General features: G+C 35.9%; 3 protein-coding genes across 3 annotated transcripts; 2 read left to right on the top strand and 1 right to left on the bottom strand.

Annotated features, from left to right (window-relative positions):
* Nucleotides 1–38: 38 nt before the first annotated feature.
* LOC136224041 (rop guanine nucleotide exchange factor 12) lies at nucleotides 39–2,305 on the bottom strand. The gene is made up of 7 exons (XM_066012255.1): nucleotides 1,996–2,305; nucleotides 1,756–1,872; nucleotides 1,517–1,671; nucleotides 1,370–1,444; nucleotides 1,031–1,300; nucleotides 612–932; nucleotides 39–535 (listed from the first exon to the last, which is right to left on the bottom strand). The coding sequence occupies exons 1-7, from the start codon at nucleotides 2,303–2,305 to the stop codon at nucleotides 134–136; spliced, it is 1,650 nt and encodes a 549-aa protein (XP_065868327.1). The 3' UTR covers nucleotides 39–133.
* A 4,453-nt stretch (nucleotides 2,306–6,758) lies between these two features.
* On the top strand, nucleotides 6,759–10,157 carry LOC136224597 (glyoxylate/hydroxypyruvate/pyruvate reductase 2KGR-like). The gene is made up of 2 exons (XM_066012972.1): nucleotides 6,759–7,304; nucleotides 9,482–10,157. The coding sequence occupies exons 1-2, from the start codon at nucleotides 6,879–6,881 to the stop codon at nucleotides 9,998–10,000; spliced, it is 945 nt and encodes a 314-aa protein (XP_065869044.1). The 5' UTR covers nucleotides 6,759–6,878; the 3' UTR covers nucleotides 10,001–10,157.
* Nucleotides 10,158–12,385: 2,228 nt separating this feature from the next.
* On the top strand, nucleotides 12,386–15,845 carry LOC136222363 (glyoxylate/hydroxypyruvate/pyruvate reductase 2KGR-like). Its single transcript, XM_066010041.1, has 2 exons — nucleotides 12,386–12,934; nucleotides 15,037–15,845. Exons 1-2 carry the CDS (start codon nucleotides 12,509–12,511, stop codon nucleotides 15,553–15,555), a joined length of 945 nt encoding a protein of 314 aa, XP_065866113.1. The 5' UTR covers nucleotides 12,386–12,508; the 3' UTR covers nucleotides 15,556–15,845.
* Nucleotides 15,846–16,299: the final 454 nt, after the last annotated feature.

The raw sequence follows: 16,299 nt of genomic DNA, 5'->3' as shown, positions 1-16,299 counted from the left end.
ATTTACAAAAGGAAGCAAATAGAATCAAAACCAGCTAGAAAAACAGAAAAACAAAACCGAACTCCAAAATTCCATAATGTCAATTCTAGGCTTTGCTCACTTCCTCTATATCTCTTTCTTCTTCTTCCTGGTATCAATGGCGTGCCGTCGGGCTTCTTTGACCTCCCAAGTTCTCAAGATAGGAAGGTTTCCTAATGGTCACAATGTTAGCAATTTTCTCAGAAAACTTCATATCTTCTTTCACTATTTCTTCAGAATTTCCAGGTTCCTTCTTTGCATCTTCATTCGAATCGAAATTCCAACCCATGAAATCCGACAATGTCATGGCGTTTGGTGTCTCACCGCCCGAAGCATCATCCATCATCATTAGATTCTCTTGAGATGTGTCTTTGAAAGAGTTCCTCGACTGTCCGGCACAGGATGGATTTCGAGTCACATAGTCTGCATACAGCACATCTTCGATTCGGGACATCACTGTGTAGGCCAAGCTTTCTAGAATTCGCGAATAGCTTTCGAGAAGCGCCTGTCCTACATCCTGTTAAGTAAACAGAGATTATTCGTGTTTAGTTGAGTGTCCTGTCAGCAAAAGATTTATGATTTTATGTGCTTACTGGGTTGAACTGAATCTTGCTAATGTCTAGTGAAGATTGAGGAATTCCAGGAAAGCGTTGCTTGATGATCAGTAAGATGGTTTCCGCTCTTTCCTCGAAGAGTTCTCTCTTCTCCAAGCTAACAGCTGAACCCCAAGTTGATTTTCCGTCTTTCTGGATCATTTTCCTCTTCCAAATCACTATAGAAGCCTCCATTCTGTTCTTAAGGTCAAGAATTTTGTGTTCTGATGATAAATCCATGGTTGACAGGAACTGATCAGGATCAAAGTATTCAACTGTAATACTCCTGTAAATCAAGTCCCCAAGGCTTGCTCTTCCGTTCTGCCAGTATCGAAAATGGAAACCAAAAGAAATCACGAATTGTTTGTGATTGTGACATAAACATTTCAATCAAAATGCCTATGCCTATGTCTGCTTACCTTGGGGAGGGATTCAATGTAGTTTTCAGGAACCTCCATTTCTGATAGAACTTGAGCATTTATCGCCATGGCGGCTTTCAGGACTTGGTTGACACAATCTTTCTGATATTGCAGAAATTTTCTTGATCCTTCTGATAGACCATTTGGAGGTACTTTAACAGTAGGTAGCCACCATTTATCATTTCTCTTTGTGTTTCCTTTTTCCGAGTCCGGAGCATCTTTCGAAACATAGGAAAATTCATTTTGATCTTTGAAGTTATCATAGCAATCCTTCACATTGCAGAAACCATTAGTTCTAATCCACATTCAAACCAAAATACCAAATAGTTGTTTACTTACAGTAAGCATCGTGTCGAGCTTCCGCAAGGCAGGAATGTTCATAAGAAGATCAGTTCGTTGCTGTGTCTTCATTATCTGTTAAATCAGAAAGACATAGGATTAGAAGAAGAAAGGGAAGACAGTTTTAGGCGAAGAAAAGACAATTACCTCCATAATTGATCCATCCTTGTTTTTCTGCTGAGAAGGAACTAATTCAACAATGTGATCACTCACAGATAAAAGCCAATCAACCTCTCTTCTCCATCTTGCTTTGTTATCTGGCGACATAGGCTCGAGACGCGATTGTTCACCAAACACCGAAGCTGCAAGCAGGACCGAAATTGAAAATGCAAGAAATCGACACAATACATACACATATACATATGATCTTCTGTAGCTATGAATACCAGCAAGATTTGTGATGGCATTAGACAATGCTAGAGCAGAACAAACACCTTTCCCTCCTCCAGACATATCCTCTCCCAGAAGCAATTTAGCAAACCTTTCCTTCATCTGATCCATTTCTACAAAAAGAAAGAACCAAGATTCATACAAGCAACTACCATATTATCTACATGATGCCGCGAGACTTAAAGAATAGAACTTGAGATAAAGCAGACAATATCTACATGATAAAGTAGACATGCCTGAAAGCCTCGCAGGAGGGGCTCCAGGCTCAGGCTTAGTCATTCTGGATTTAGGGTCTTTGTCGTTGCGGGTTATAACACTACCAATTTGCTGTTTCTCGGCGGAAATATCAGATGATGATCTAGAACCTTGGCTTCTGGAAACTAACTTGTCATCCTCAATGAATTCCTCACTAGAAATATTATTATCACCGCTGCTAAAGCTCCTTGATTGCTGTTGCTGAGAACCCCCTGAATTCTCATGCATCCCCTTGAAATGATACAATCTGGACTTATAATTTTCTTGTTCCTGTTCAAGAGCTTTGACCATTATTGTTTGTTACTGTCATTCAATTACAGACAAAAGAAACCAAAGGAGAAACATGAAAATTGTTTTTTTTTTTTTTAATATATATTTTGATTTGTTTAATGTTGGTGTTGTAGGAAAAACACCAAACCTGAAAATGTGTTTGTGTTATATAGATGTTTTATATATTGTAGAGGATTCAGATAAAATTGTGGAGGCAAATAACAGAGTTCTATAGTTGATGTGGGATAGAACGTGGGGTGCATATTGGTGAGAAATTAAAATTAGAAGTGTACTAAAATGGAATTTAATTTGAGTCAAAGAAGTGAATGGTTTATTTTTTATTTGAAAGGTCAAAGCTTCCAAAGAATCCGGGAAGACAGACATACATATATGGTTAACCACCATTTTTGTCCCCTCTCTTTCTATCTTTTTCTTACATTCCTTTTTCTTTTCCTAGATTGAAACATCTAAAAAAAAAAAAAAAAAAATCCCCAATGGATGCTTTATTTGGGTGGATTGATACTTGATAACCTTCCAAATTCACATTTTTTTCATATATATAACAAGATTTATTTTTTATATAATAACTGGTTTCTACTCTTAAGGATAACACCAAATAAAGTTTGAAAGGAAGTGTAGATTTAGTGTAACGTATAAAATTGTGCAAATTTAACTGTAACGTTGGCAATAGTCATACGTTATCAAAAATTAGAAAAAAACTGGTTTGACCGATATTAACTGCCATTTCAGACTTTCTATATATCAATTATGTCTAAGATATTCAGTATATCACTAACATAAGGGTGGCCCGGTGCACTACGTGTCTTTACTAAACGAGAGTCCGGGGAGGAGTCCCACCACAAGGGTGTATTGAGGCAAACTTTCCCCTGTCAATTTTTTTGGCAAAAGGCTCTCCTAAAACTTGAACCCGTTACCTCAATGCTAAAAGCTAAATTTGTTACATATAAGTTAATCACAATTTTTTTTATTAAACGAATATTTACGGGACGTTTGGTATTCTATTGAGATAGGGATAAAGATAAATGTTGGGATAGGGATAAAGATAAATGGTTGAGATAAGGATAAAAATATAATAGTCAAGAATTATTATTCAATGTTTGGTATATGGGATAAGGATAAGGATAAAATAATACATTTTGCTATTTTAACCTTATTTAAATTACATAACATTAATTTAAGAGATGAGATTAACTTTTCCATCCGCTTATCCCACCTCCTTATACCACACCCTCTTGGGTATAAGATTTGAGGGATAAGATTTATATCCTTTTCGTATCTCCCTAATTTATCTCTAAAACAAACATGAGATAACTATCTCAATTTTTTTTTATCTGTATCCCCGTATCTTTATCCCCTCTAACAAACACCATGTTACTGTATTATTAATATAGTTACAAAAAAGAAAATCAACCAAAAATGTATGGAACTACTTTAATTTATCGACAAACTTGTTTCGAAGGTCCGATGTGACATTTAAATAACAGTTCTTTTCAAATTTTCGATAGCACATGGCTAAAATTGATCTTGTTTGGAAACGTTAATGTTAAATTTGCATCATTTCATACGTTAAGGTTTGACTAGTATTAACTGTCACTTCAGACCTTCCAAATATTAATTATGTCTAAGCTATTGATAGCTTTTGTTCTAACTTAGAACACAATGAGTGAACTTAGAACTTTTTACACATATGAATACAATGAGTGTGTATATATTTTGCTTTGCTTTTGGAACTCCAATAAATGATTCTCTCTTGAATTCAACGTTGATAGTCTCTTGTCCAAATATAGCAAATAATGAGGCTTTTATAGTGACACTTTGAAGGTTGGTTATTTCGAATTTCAAAATAACCATTTGTGGGAAACGACTCTTCTATCCCTTTCATCCTTAGAGCACAGTGTCCTCAGCCAATTGTATTCCTTCTCTTTTCCGTTGTTTTATCCGAGATGCCACGCTTCTGATCTTCGATAGAGGCAGTCTTTTTGTCTAACCAAATCAGACAAAGTTTCCAGATTGACCAGGGGACAAGCCATCTAGAGCTTCTGAATCTTTCCTTATTTAGTTATACATTGTTAGTTACAGAGAGTTAACGCCTGATCTTGTCTCTTGTGCCTTGATTTTCTGTCATCCGAATAAGTCTTCTCTTGAGACATGACTTTGATCTTCTAGATCCTTCTTGCTATTGGGCTGAAGTTGATCTATGGGCTTTTGATCCATCTTTTAAGGCCTTTGATTATTTCTTTTAATCTTACACTTAATTTATCAAAACACTAACAAACACATTAGTCCAAATAAATCAATATTTAATTTTAATGTGTTATTAATTATGGGAATACTAATTTTCTTTAATATTTTTGTCATAATCAAAATTAGTATGAAAATGTGTTTCAACAGAAATGTGTTCCAACAAAAGACTCATCAATAATAAATTATAAATAAAAAATAAAATAAAAATGAAAATAGGAGTGAGAGAGGTCTTTACGATTAAATTCGGATGATAATCAGGACTGTTTTTATGTTAACAAAATTAAATTTACATATTGACAAACACAAGCTCTCATATCAAATTGCAATATATTAAATGAATTTAAATATCAGTTTATTTCATAAATTGTCAAATTAGAAAACATAAAATGTACGCTATATTATTTATGATTTCAATTTAGATAGTTATATTCTAAGATAAATTTTTTTAATAAAAATTATCATTTATCATAATAAAAATTAAAAATATAAATTAAAATATTTTATTTATACCCAAATTATATAATACACACTCTCATTTTCGTAAATTGAAAATCACTGATTGTTTTTCTAAATCACAAACTTGTATTGCAAATTCCGCAAAGCATGTATAATTTTTTTTATAGTTATTTTTTTTCACGTACCAAATAAAGTTATTTTCGACTAAAGAGATTTTTTTTGAAATGACTAAAAAGATACTTTTATGGGGGCATAAAACCTATTTGGTCCCTAAACTATAGATGCAAAATGAATTAACTCCCCATTTTAAATAAATCGGCAAAATAGTCCCTAAACTATGCAATACCTACCAATTAAGCACACACGAACATAATGAACCATTGATTGAATCTTCCTTTCTTCCTACTTTCCTCTTAAACACGTTTCAGGCTCTCAAAATCATCCCTATGCTTCTCATCTTCATTAACCTTAAACACATTTCAAACTCTCAAAATTAGCCCTCTGCTTCTCTTCTTCATCAATGGCGCTTTGTAAATTGGTCTCCAAGCGTCTCTCAGGTGGTTATAGAATTGCCTCCCTGACCGTGTCTTTTCAACATTCATCAATCTCTTACCCTACCTCATTACAATCCATAATAACCCAAAATGAAGCCAAATGAAACTTCCACAAAGAATTTTGTCGTTTCTTTCACCCGAGAGCAATTAACTAGCTGTCTAAGTTGCTTTCTATGTCTGTCGAGAAGTTGAAGGAAAGTCTCAAAAGCATCATTGGAGATAGAATCCACTTCGATGGACTAAATCCTCCGAAGAGATCCTAATCGTTTTGGAAATTCAGTTGAAGATGAAGAGGAAAATCTTGAGGCTTTCTCATATGGAGAAACTGAAATTGAAGTTTAGGCAAATCCTAGAAAGCTCAATTCAAAATCATGAGTTCATCCAAATCTGCATTGAAGAGTGTGTAACGAATATGAGGGAGTTGAGTTTGTTAAGACATTGGACCAGTGTGGAAATTTCACCTTTTTTTGGAGTATTGTCTATGAAGGGTGTCGACCAGAGGAGCATTATAAATGTCACTATTAGTTTGTGCTTAATTGGTGAATATTGCATAGTTTAGGGGTAAATCTGCTGATTTCTATAGAATAAGAGCTAATTGATTTTAGACTTATAGTTGATGGGGCTAAGGTGCAAAAATACTCCTAACGTATTGGGTCGGGAACGTCTAAAATGGTACAATTTTACCCATAACATTCCAAGAGCAATTTTACCCCTAGCATTGATAATTTGGGTCAATTTCAGACAATAATACATATATTTTTGTTTTTATTTTACACCAATTGCATATCAATTCGTTTTTAAAAAAGGAATTCATGTTTATTTGTAATTTAATAATAGAATTGAAGATTAATATTTATAAATTCGGTGAATTTTTTGAATTTTTTTTATCTAATTCGTACAAAAGACATTATATTTTTTTCACATCCCAACATATGTTTGTGATTTGTTACTGATAAAATGATGCACGTGTAAAGTGTAGATGGTAAGATTCATGACCGAGCAAACAGTTTAATGAAAATTGATCCAAATTATGAACGTTACAGATAAAATTGCTTCTTGCTACAAATATTAGAAGTAAAAATATATCATTTTAAACGTTAAGAGTAAAATTGAAACGTTAGACTTAACCCCACTTTTATTTATTCCTTATTTTTTTTTTTTATATAGCAAATTGAAAATTGAAAATTAGAATAAGATCCAATAAGTAACATCAGAAGAGAAAAACAAAATTCATTTGCAGCTCGCCGGCACTACATACCAACCAAACAACACAAAGCCATAGCCTAGCCACACTCACTTCTTGTATCGGAAATCCACTAATGGAGTCAATCGGCGTCCTCATGACCTGCCCTCCAATTTACCCTTACCTTGTCGAAGAACTGGAGAAGCGTTTCACTCTTTTCAAGCTACAAAACGCCCCAGACAAGACAAACTTCATCAATTCCAACAAGAACTCGATCCGAGCCGTCGTGGGTAGCGGAGGCTTCGGAGCTGATGCCGAATTAATCGATCAATTGCCGAAGCTGGAGATTGTTTCCAGTTATAGCGTGGGGCTTGACAAGGTCGACTTGGCGAAATGTAAGGAGAAAGGAATCAGGGTAACAAACACACCTGATGTTCTGACTGATGACGTCGCCGATTTGGCTCTTGGATTGATGCTGGCGGTTTTGAGGAGGCTTTGTGAGAGTGATCGGTATGTGAGGAGTGGCAAGTGGAAAAAGGGCGACTACAAGTTGACCACCAAGGTTTATCTGCCTTTACAATTTTGATTTTGTATTGCTTTATTGGATTCTGATCGTTCCAATACATTATACATTGCCTCTTTTATGTTTGCTTGATTACTTCCTGATGAAAATTGCCCCATAGAGAGTTGAGATTGGTTATAGTTCAGAATACGGTGCCTAATTTAGCAGAATGTGTTGAAATTGAGAAACTTGAATTAGAGAACAATCTATTAAGCGAATAAGGGTTAAAGTTATATGCTTGTTTCATAAATTCTTCATCACATCAGTAGGGGATTTAACAGTTTTTTCTACTGTTTATTTTGATTCTAATACTTAATCTGCGGCTGGTACCGTGATGCTTCCTGGTAACTATGAAGCACCAATATTTCTAATAGGTTGATGTACAAGTGTCTGATACACCGGGAATATTTATGGGATAGGGAAAACAAATATCTCTTTTTTTTTTTTATAAGTGATTATAAAACTACAACTAACATTCATAATAACTAATAAGTCATTAATTCATCAAAAAGAACATTTAATACTTGGAACTATTTAAACTAACAAGTCGGAATACTATTCTAACACATTTTTACCATTTCATGTACAAACATTTAGTAATGATTAGCGTTTAGTTATTATTTTTTTTTTTTTTTTTTTTTTGCAAATAAAAGAATGGATGCGGACTGGTTTAGTTAATTATTTAAATTAGGAATTTATATTTAATTTTTTATATATATTAACCTTTATTTTTGTAATGTTATTTTTAAAAACCCCTAAATTTTATCTAATTATCACTGCCATATATCTGATACAGATTGAAAGCGATAAATGAAGGTTTTAATCGTAAACCAACAAAGAGGTTCTTCTCTAGCTAAACTAGAAGGAGTGAATCCCAATAACAAGGTATAAACCTTAGGTTCTCAAAGAGAATGATTTTTGATTGATTAAAAGTTGTCGTCATTCTTACAAAATGAGGGTTTAAATACTTTCCCTTAATGGTAACAAAAGACTAGGATTACCCCTACTAGGGTTACAACAAGGCTATCCCTAAAAGGGTAAAATAGGTGATACGCCCTGACAACATTGGTACAGGTACGGATTGTCAGGGTTGTTGGTGAATTACTTCGGGAGGAAGTAAGCCTAGAGATCCGCCCAGGGTAGATGTTGATACGCCTCCTTGCGTACTCCTAGATTCGCCCAGCTTGCTTGTCTTGGGGATCCGCCCTCCTAGGTATAACCTCCGTGGGTCTGATATCTGGGGATTCGCCAGAGCGCCTGTGATCAGTGATCTCAGTTAGGATGTCCGCATCAATATCCCTATAAAAAAAAGGCAGCCCGGTCGCACTACGCGTCCCCGCTGAGCGAGGGTCCGTGGAGGGGTCCCACCACAAGGGTGTATTGGGGGCAAGCCTTCCCCTGCCAATTTATTTGGCAAGAGGCCGCTCCTAAGACTCAAACCCGTGACCTCTTGGTCACACGACAACAACGTTTACCGTTGCGCCAAGGCTCGCCCTCGCCATATATCCCTATAATTAAAAGAAAAAAAAGGAGATATTTGTTTTGCTGTATTCCGTATGTATCTTAAATGTCGTTTTCCGTACCTGTACCTGTGTCTCATATTTTGCCGTACCCATATAGGTATGGAAGTAAAAGCTATAGGATGAATAGTTATCAGTTTCTCTATATTTTCATAATACAGCTGTTTCGTTCTTACATATATTTTCTCTTGCCTCTTTTCAACATATACAATAACAACAAAGCCTTAGTCCCGAAATGATTCGGTTTCGGCTAACATGAACCATATATTTTGGTTCATGTCATAAGATGTGGCTAAGTTTTACGCTGGCCGCCACAAACCTACCGCAATCCTCCTCCTTTGTCCGGGCTTGGGACCGGCTGTAAATGCCACCAAGTGACCCTCACAGGCGGAGTTTCTCTTTTCAACATATACCGAGGGAAAATACTTGGATAAAGTCTGTCTATATGGCTATATTGTGGTGCTTTATCTGGTGGCGTTTATATCATTATATGTGTGTTAGCATTAATGTCATTATGGAAGTTATGCCTTCAAATTTTGGAACTTGAATCTGCAGTGCACTTTAACATCCTGCAGTGCACTATAGTAGCAGTGTTTTATTGGTTCCTGTCACTCACTAGTGATTCTTTGATTCTAATGGTAGTGTTTTTTTTTTCAGTTCACCGGGAAGACAGTTGGAATTATCGGGTTGGGAAGAATCGGGATGGCAATAGCGAAGAGAGCCGAAGGGTTTAGCTGTCCAATAAGTTACTATTCCAGAACAGAGAAATCAGAAGTTAAATACAAGTACTATCCAAGTGTTGTTGAGTTAGCTGCAAACTGTCATATCCTTGTGGTTGCATGTGCACTTACAGAAGAAACTCGGCACATTGTGAACCGGGAAGTCATGGATGCATTAGGTCCGAAGGGAGTTCTCATCAACATTGGGAGAGGTCTTCATGTGGATGAAGCGGAGCTAGTGTCTGCTCTAGTTGAAGGAAGACTCGGTGGTGCAGGACTAGATGTGTTTGAAAATGAGCCACATGTACCTGAGCAGCTATTCGGGCTTGAAAATGTAGTCCTCTTGCCTCATGTTGGAAGTGGCACAGTCGAAACCCGGAAAGAAATGGCCGACCTTGTCATTGGCAACTTGGAAGCACACTTCATGAAGAAGCCTCTTTTAACTCCTGTAGTTTGATTTTGGCATATCAGCATTTGTGAATTTCTATGAAGATTCAAGGCTCACAGATTCCTGGACATGGCAACTTCTGTGTTTATGTGTATAATATTCTTAACATTCCGATTTGTATGTTCTTTTTTTTCAATAGTAATGGTGTTGAAGGCTTGTTAAGCAATTGTCTTTGCTTGGTTTCATTTTTTTTTAGTTTATCTGAGGCATTATAGATCTTCATAGAAATCGGTAACCCCGAGTACCTGATTAGGAGAACATGGTAAGACTCAGAGGCATTATAGATCTTCTATTCCCATCCAGAGTTGGTTAATAGTTATATTAGTTCTTAGTTGCAGTTTGTTATCTAGATAAAATTTTGAAGTTATAATAGGCTATAGTATTCTGTTCTTAATTATAAATAGATAAGTTATACTTCGAATTCTGAGTAATTAATTGATTACGCAAGTTCAATGAGCTAACTAAACATTTTATGTAAGTTAAGGTGCTACTCAACACTTTGAAAGTTCAGAGTTATCAAACATTTTAAACAAATATTTTAAACAAGTTCAAAACGCAACTGTATATCAAACCTAGTTATAAACAAATAAGTTTTTTTTTTAAGGATATAAACAACTATTTTTTTTAAGGATATAAACAACTAAGTTATACTTTAAATTTTATAAATTTAGAAATTCTAAAGTATTCATATGCACACTAATAACCAAAATGAATTTGATCATTTACCTTTAAATTTAAGTTTATTGAAATTCTTATCCTTAATTTTAAAATTTTAATTAAAAAAATAAAATTAAAAGTTTTTTTATTCACATGCAGCTCTCCGGCACCACATACCAATCAAACAACACAGAGCCATATAACTACACTCACTTCTTCTATCGGAATTCCACTAATGGAGGTAGTTTTCTAAACACGGATTCAACCTCTCAGATTGGCCATCGGTATGAGGGTGCTAGGCACTAGTGTAATGAAGCTCAGTGCCTAACAATTTCATAAACTCTTTCTAAAAATTGCTAATAAAAATCTTATCCTTGTTAGAGACCATTGAATGGGGAACTCCATGTAGCTTAAAGATGTCATTTAGGAATGCTTTAGCTATAGTTGCAGGGTGAGAAAGAGGAATGAAATGTCCACCCTGAGAAAATATGTCCACCACAACTAGTACTGTGTCAAAGTCTTTTAAACAGAATAATTTTTCGATGAAATCCATAGTTGCGTCTTGCCAAACCCCTTTCGGTATAGGCAATGGCTGAAGTAAGCCAAGGTAAGCTACATGCTCTGTCTTACACCTCTTACAAGTTTCAGAAGCTGCCACCCATAATGATATCCTCATGAAGTTTGGGCCAGTAAAAACTTTGTTGAACTCTATTGAGAGTTACCTTGATGCTAAAATGCCCTCCAAATGTAGAATTATAACAAGCAGTGAGTATCTTGCTCCTCAGGTCTGTTGTGTGCCCGATGTAAATGCGCTGCTTTTATTTAATTAACCCATTTTGTAAGGTGAACTTAGTATTAGTGTGTGGTTAAATCATAAATTGTTGCAGCAACTGGGGAGCAGTTAGGTCACCATTGTAAAATGCTTAAACCTCCTTCGACCAAATAGAAACACTTAGACTTGGCTATGGGTCGGGCTGGGCCGGACCAGACGGGCTTTTCTATAAAAGTCTTCAGCCCAAGCCCAGCCCACTAGTAATTTAGACGGGCTCGGACCGTGCTGGACTCGGGTTTAAAAATCAAATCTCAAGCCCAGCTCAGCCCATATAAACCCACATAAACATGTATACATAATTTTTTAATTATAAAAAATAAAATTTAATACTTAAAAATAAATGTTTTATATATAAATCTATAAAATTTATTAATTAATATTAATATGCGGGCCGGGCTAGACTGACCCACGCTATTTTTATTAATCCCAAACCCGCCCAAAAAATAGACGGGTTTTAGCAGGCCTGGGCCGGACTGGACCTAACATCAATTAGCATTGTTCAAGTCCGGTCCAAAGGACACGGGTCTGGGCGGACCGAACGGGTACCCAAATCCGTGGACAGGTCTAGAAACACTACACCATAAATTGCTTATAGCAACCAATTTTTAAATATCTTTACCGTAATCGTTGCATTATCTTACACTATCTAATTTATTTTTTTCTCCTAAACATGTAAGTTTAATGCAACGTTTATATAACCCTATAAATTATTACCTTTAATTAATTTTTATAGTTAACTTGTTGCATTATCTTGCATTACTATTTTTTTTTTCTCGTGTAACTTGCATAAATTATTGCAAATTCGGGAAAGCATGTGTAATTTTTTTTTACAGTTATTTTCACACGTACCAAATAAAATTATTTTCGACTAAAGAGATACTTTTATTTATTCCTTATCGATTTTATAGCAAATTGAAAATTGACATCAGAAGAGAAAACAAAAATCACCTGCAGCTCTCCGGCACCACATACCAATCAAACAACACAAAGCCATAGCCACACTCACTTCTTCTATCGGAATTCCACTAATGGAGTCAATCGGCGTCCTCATGACCTGCCCTCCTATTTACCCTTACCTTGTCGAAGAACTGGAGAAGCGTTTCACTCTTTTCAAGCTACAAAACGCCCCAGACAAGACAAACTTCATCAATTCCAACAAGAACTCAATCCGAGCCGTCGTGGGTAACGCCGGTTTTGGAGCGGATGCCGATTTGATCGATCAATTGCCGAAGCTGGAAATCGTTTCCAGTTTTAGTGTGGGGCTTGACAAGGTCGACTTGGCGAAATGTAAGGAGAAAGGAATAAGGGTAACAAACACGCCTGATGTTCTGACTGATGACGTCGCCGATTTGGCTCTTGGCCTGATGCTGGCGGTTTTGAGGAGGCTTTGTGAGAGTGATCGGTATGTGAGGAGTGGCAAGTGGAAAAAGGGCGACTACAAGTTGACCACCAAGGTTTATCTGCCTTTACAATTTTGATTTTGTTTTTCTTTACTGGATTCTGATCGTTCCAATCCAATACATTGCCTCTTTTATGTTTGCTTGATTATCTTCTGGTAAAAAATGCCCCGGAGATAGTTGAGATTGGTTATTATGGTTCAGAATGCGGTGCCTAATTGAACAGAATGTGTTGAAATTGAGAAATTTGAATTAGAGAACAATCTATTAAGTGAATAAGGGTTAAAGTTATTTGCTTGTTTCATAAATTCTTCATCATATCAGTAGAGGATTTAACAGTTTTTGCTCGGGTCGAACATAAAAAGTGGAGTTTGATATGTTATGTGCATTTGTGTTTGCTTCTTGGCCTTTTTCTACTGGTTATTTTGATTCTAATACTTAATCTGCAGCTGGTAGGGTGATGCTTCCTGGTACAATGCATTGTGTATGGAACTATGAAGCACCATACTTCTAATAGGTTGAGGTAACTTATCGGATACTCCAGGGATACGCTGGATACAACAAAACAAATATCTCTTTTTTTCTTTTTTCTTTTAATTATGGGGATACGTGGGTCCTTTTTTCGTTTTTCTTTTAATTATGGGAATACGTGGGGATAAGCGAGGATACTTTGGGGATATTTCGGGTATACGTTTTTAGAGATAATTAGATAAGATTTAGGGTTTTCTTTAAATAACTTTACAAAAATAGAGGTTAATATATATAAAAAATTAAATATAAATCCCTAATTTAAATTATTAGCTAAACCAGCCCGCACCCATCCTTTTATTTGAAAAAAATAAATAAATAACTCAAAGCTAATCATTATTAAATGTTTGTATATGAAGATCATGGTTCATGAAAATGTCTTAGAATAGTCTTTAGACTTGGTAGTTTAAATAGTTTGAATTATTAAATTTTCCTTTTTGATGAATTGATGACTTATTAGTTGTTATGAATGTTGTGTGTGGTTTTATAATAACTTATGAATGTGATTTATGGTTTATAATTACTTATGAATGTGATTTATGGTTTATAATGACTTATGAATGTTATTTATGGTTATTCCTTATGTTGAGGTTATCTGAAGTGTGGCCATATCATATGAGAATGCTATTTTTCTTCCTCCTTAAAACTGATAGTTTTAGTTTGAACTGTGATCTTTCTTGGCTTCACTAAGGGTTTGGTCGTTCACATCTCATTCTTCTTGCTGTACAGACTTTTTTGGCTAATCAAATATCTATGGATTCAGTTAAGTTCACTTGCTTCGTGGTTCAGGACTATGTTCTGTTTGCATTGGTCTTAATAAGGAACTGACTCTGACTCTAAAGATGCTCAAACTGCTCAACGATAGGAGATGGATGTAAACACTATAGTTTTTGTTTTGCATCTTGGTATTTTCTCATGAAACACATGGCTAAAACATGATAATTAGGAATGGTCTCATCTATGCAACAGCCTTCTAAGGTTAAAAAAAAAAAAAACGGCCCGGTGCACTACGCGTCCCTGCTTAAGCAAGGGTCCGGGGAGGGGTCCCACCACAAGGGTGTACTGGGGGCAAGCCTTCCCTTGCCATTTTTTTGGCAGGAGGCCGCTCCTAAGACTCGAACCCGTAACCTCTGAGTGACACGACAACAACGTTTTCCGTTGTACCAATGCTCGCCCTCGCAACTGCTTCTAAGGTTAAAGAGATAAATTTCTATAAGGTGTCAACCATGTGCTAGTGCTACGATATCATATGGAGTTGATGTCGAAAAAAGAAATCATGCCTGTAGTGCAATTCAATTTTTCTAAGAGCACTGGAAGCTCATTGACCTTATATAAATATTATGTGGCTCCTTAAATTTGGGTGCAGAAAACATGACAACTCTTTGTATCTCTCACTTTCTCTAAGATATGTAGTCAGTCCATTTGTCTCTCGATGCAAAATTTTCTTTTCGAAGCATTTTACACCAATCTGTATGGCAATTTTGTTTTTGAACTATTAACATTTCTTCTGAATTCATCAGATTTTTAGCTCGGCAATGACTGACCACACTAGACTATAATACAGTGTTTAATTGGTTCCTGTCACTCACTAGTGATTCTTTGATTCTAATAGCAGTGTTTTCTTTTTCCAGTTCACCGGGAAGACAGTTGGAATTATCGGGTTGGGAAGAATCGGGATGGCAATAGCGAAGAGAGCCGAAGGCTTTAGCTGTCCTATAAGTTACTATTCCAGAACAGAGAAACCCGATGTTAAATACAAGTACTATCCAAGTGTTGTTGAGTTAGCTGCAAACTGTCATATCCTTGTGGTTGCATGTGCACTTACAGAAGAAACTCAGCACATTGTGAATCGGGAAGTCATGGATGCATTAGGTCCGAAGGGAGTTCTCATCAACATCGGGAGAGGTCCTCATGTGGACGAAGCGGAACTAGTGTCTGCTCTAGTTGAAGGAAGACTAGGTGGTGCAGGGCTAGATGTGTTTGAAAATGAGCCTCATGTACCTGAGCAGCTATTGGGGCTTGAAAATGTAGTCCTCTTGCCTCATGTTGGAAGTGGCACAGTCGAAACCCGGAAAGAAATGGCCGACCTTGTCGTTGGCAACTTGGAAGCACACTTCATGAAGAAGCCTCTTTTAACTCCTGTAGTTTGATTTTGGCATATCAGCATTTTGTGAATCAAGGTTGATCTTAAGGCTTCTGTTTCCTGCAACTTCTATGAAGATTCAAGGCTCACAAATTCCTGGACATGCCAGCTTCTGTGTTTACGTGTATAGTAATGGTGTTGAAGGCTTGTTAAGCAATGTCTTTGCTTGGTTTCATTTTCTTTTTAGTTTATCCGAGGTAATCGGTTCGAGACTTGAACTCGGGATCTCTAGTTTCAGCGTCCCTAACAACTCAAGTCCATCTTCTTAATTGGGAGCTTGGTTTCATATTTTATTTATTCATAAAAATCCAAAATGCTGTTTGTTTAAAAATCAAAATATACTATTGAATTCTAAAAAAAAATAAAGCAAATAATTAAATATTTTGAAATCTTGTTAGTAAATAATGAGGTGTTTGGGTCCTGGGACAACTCACTTAGAGCCTATTTCTAGGGACATGCCGTTATGTTGAGCTCATTCCTCAATGGGGTAGGGTACTTTTTACCAATTTAGGTTCCACCTAAAAAAAATAGTACCAATATAAGCTTAACGTTTAAAAAAATATATCAATTTATATACTGATATCGGAACGTAATATATCATTCATATTACTCCGTTAAGTTCTATAAATGATAGAACTTAACGGAGTAACATGAATAACGTGTCACGTTCCATTATCGATGTCTAAATTGATATCATTTTTTAAATATTATTTTGTACGTAGAGTCTAAATTGATACTTCTTCAAAAACCA

The sequence above is a fragment of the Euphorbia lathyris genome, chromosome 3, assembly GCF_963576675.1.
Source record: "Euphorbia lathyris chromosome 3, ddEupLath1.1, whole genome shotgun sequence".
Lineage (NCBI taxonomy): Eukaryota > Viridiplantae > Streptophyta > Magnoliopsida > Malpighiales > Euphorbiaceae > Euphorbia > Euphorbia lathyris.
This window is presented reverse-complemented; position numbering and strand designations above follow the sequence as displayed.

What these genes read in the sequence shown, in the direction of transcription:
- LOC136224041 (XM_066012255.1), bottom strand. Translation starts at nt 2,305, where the DNA reads ATGGTCAAAGCTCTTGAACAGGAACAAGAAAATTATAAGTCCAGATTG. An exon ending in TGCCATCACAAATCTTGCTG is followed by an intron (nt 1,672 to 1,755) that starts GTATTCATAGCT and finishes TCCTGCTTGCAG; the next exon opens with CTTCGGTGTTTGGTGAACAA. An exon ending in ACATTGAATCCCTCCCCAAG is followed by an intron (nt 933 to 1,030) that starts GTAAGCAGACAT and finishes CGATACTGGCAG; the next exon opens with AACGGAAGAGCAAGCCTTGG.
- LOC136224597 (XM_066012972.1), top strand. Translation starts at nt 6,879, where the DNA reads ATGGAGTCAATCGGCGTCCTCATGACCTGCCCTCCAATTTACCCTTAC. An exon ending in ACTACAAGTTGACCACCAAG is followed by an intron (nt 7,305 to 9,481) that starts GTTTATCTGCCT and finishes TTTTTTTTTCAG; the next exon opens with TTCACCGGGAAGACAGTTGG.
- LOC136222363 (XM_066010041.1), top strand. Translation starts at nt 12,509, where the DNA reads ATGGAGTCAATCGGCGTCCTCATGACCTGCCCTCCTATTTACCCTTAC. An exon ending in ACTACAAGTTGACCACCAAG is followed by an intron (nt 12,935 to 15,036) that starts GTTTATCTGCCT and finishes TTCTTTTTCCAG; the next exon opens with TTCACCGGGAAGACAGTTGG.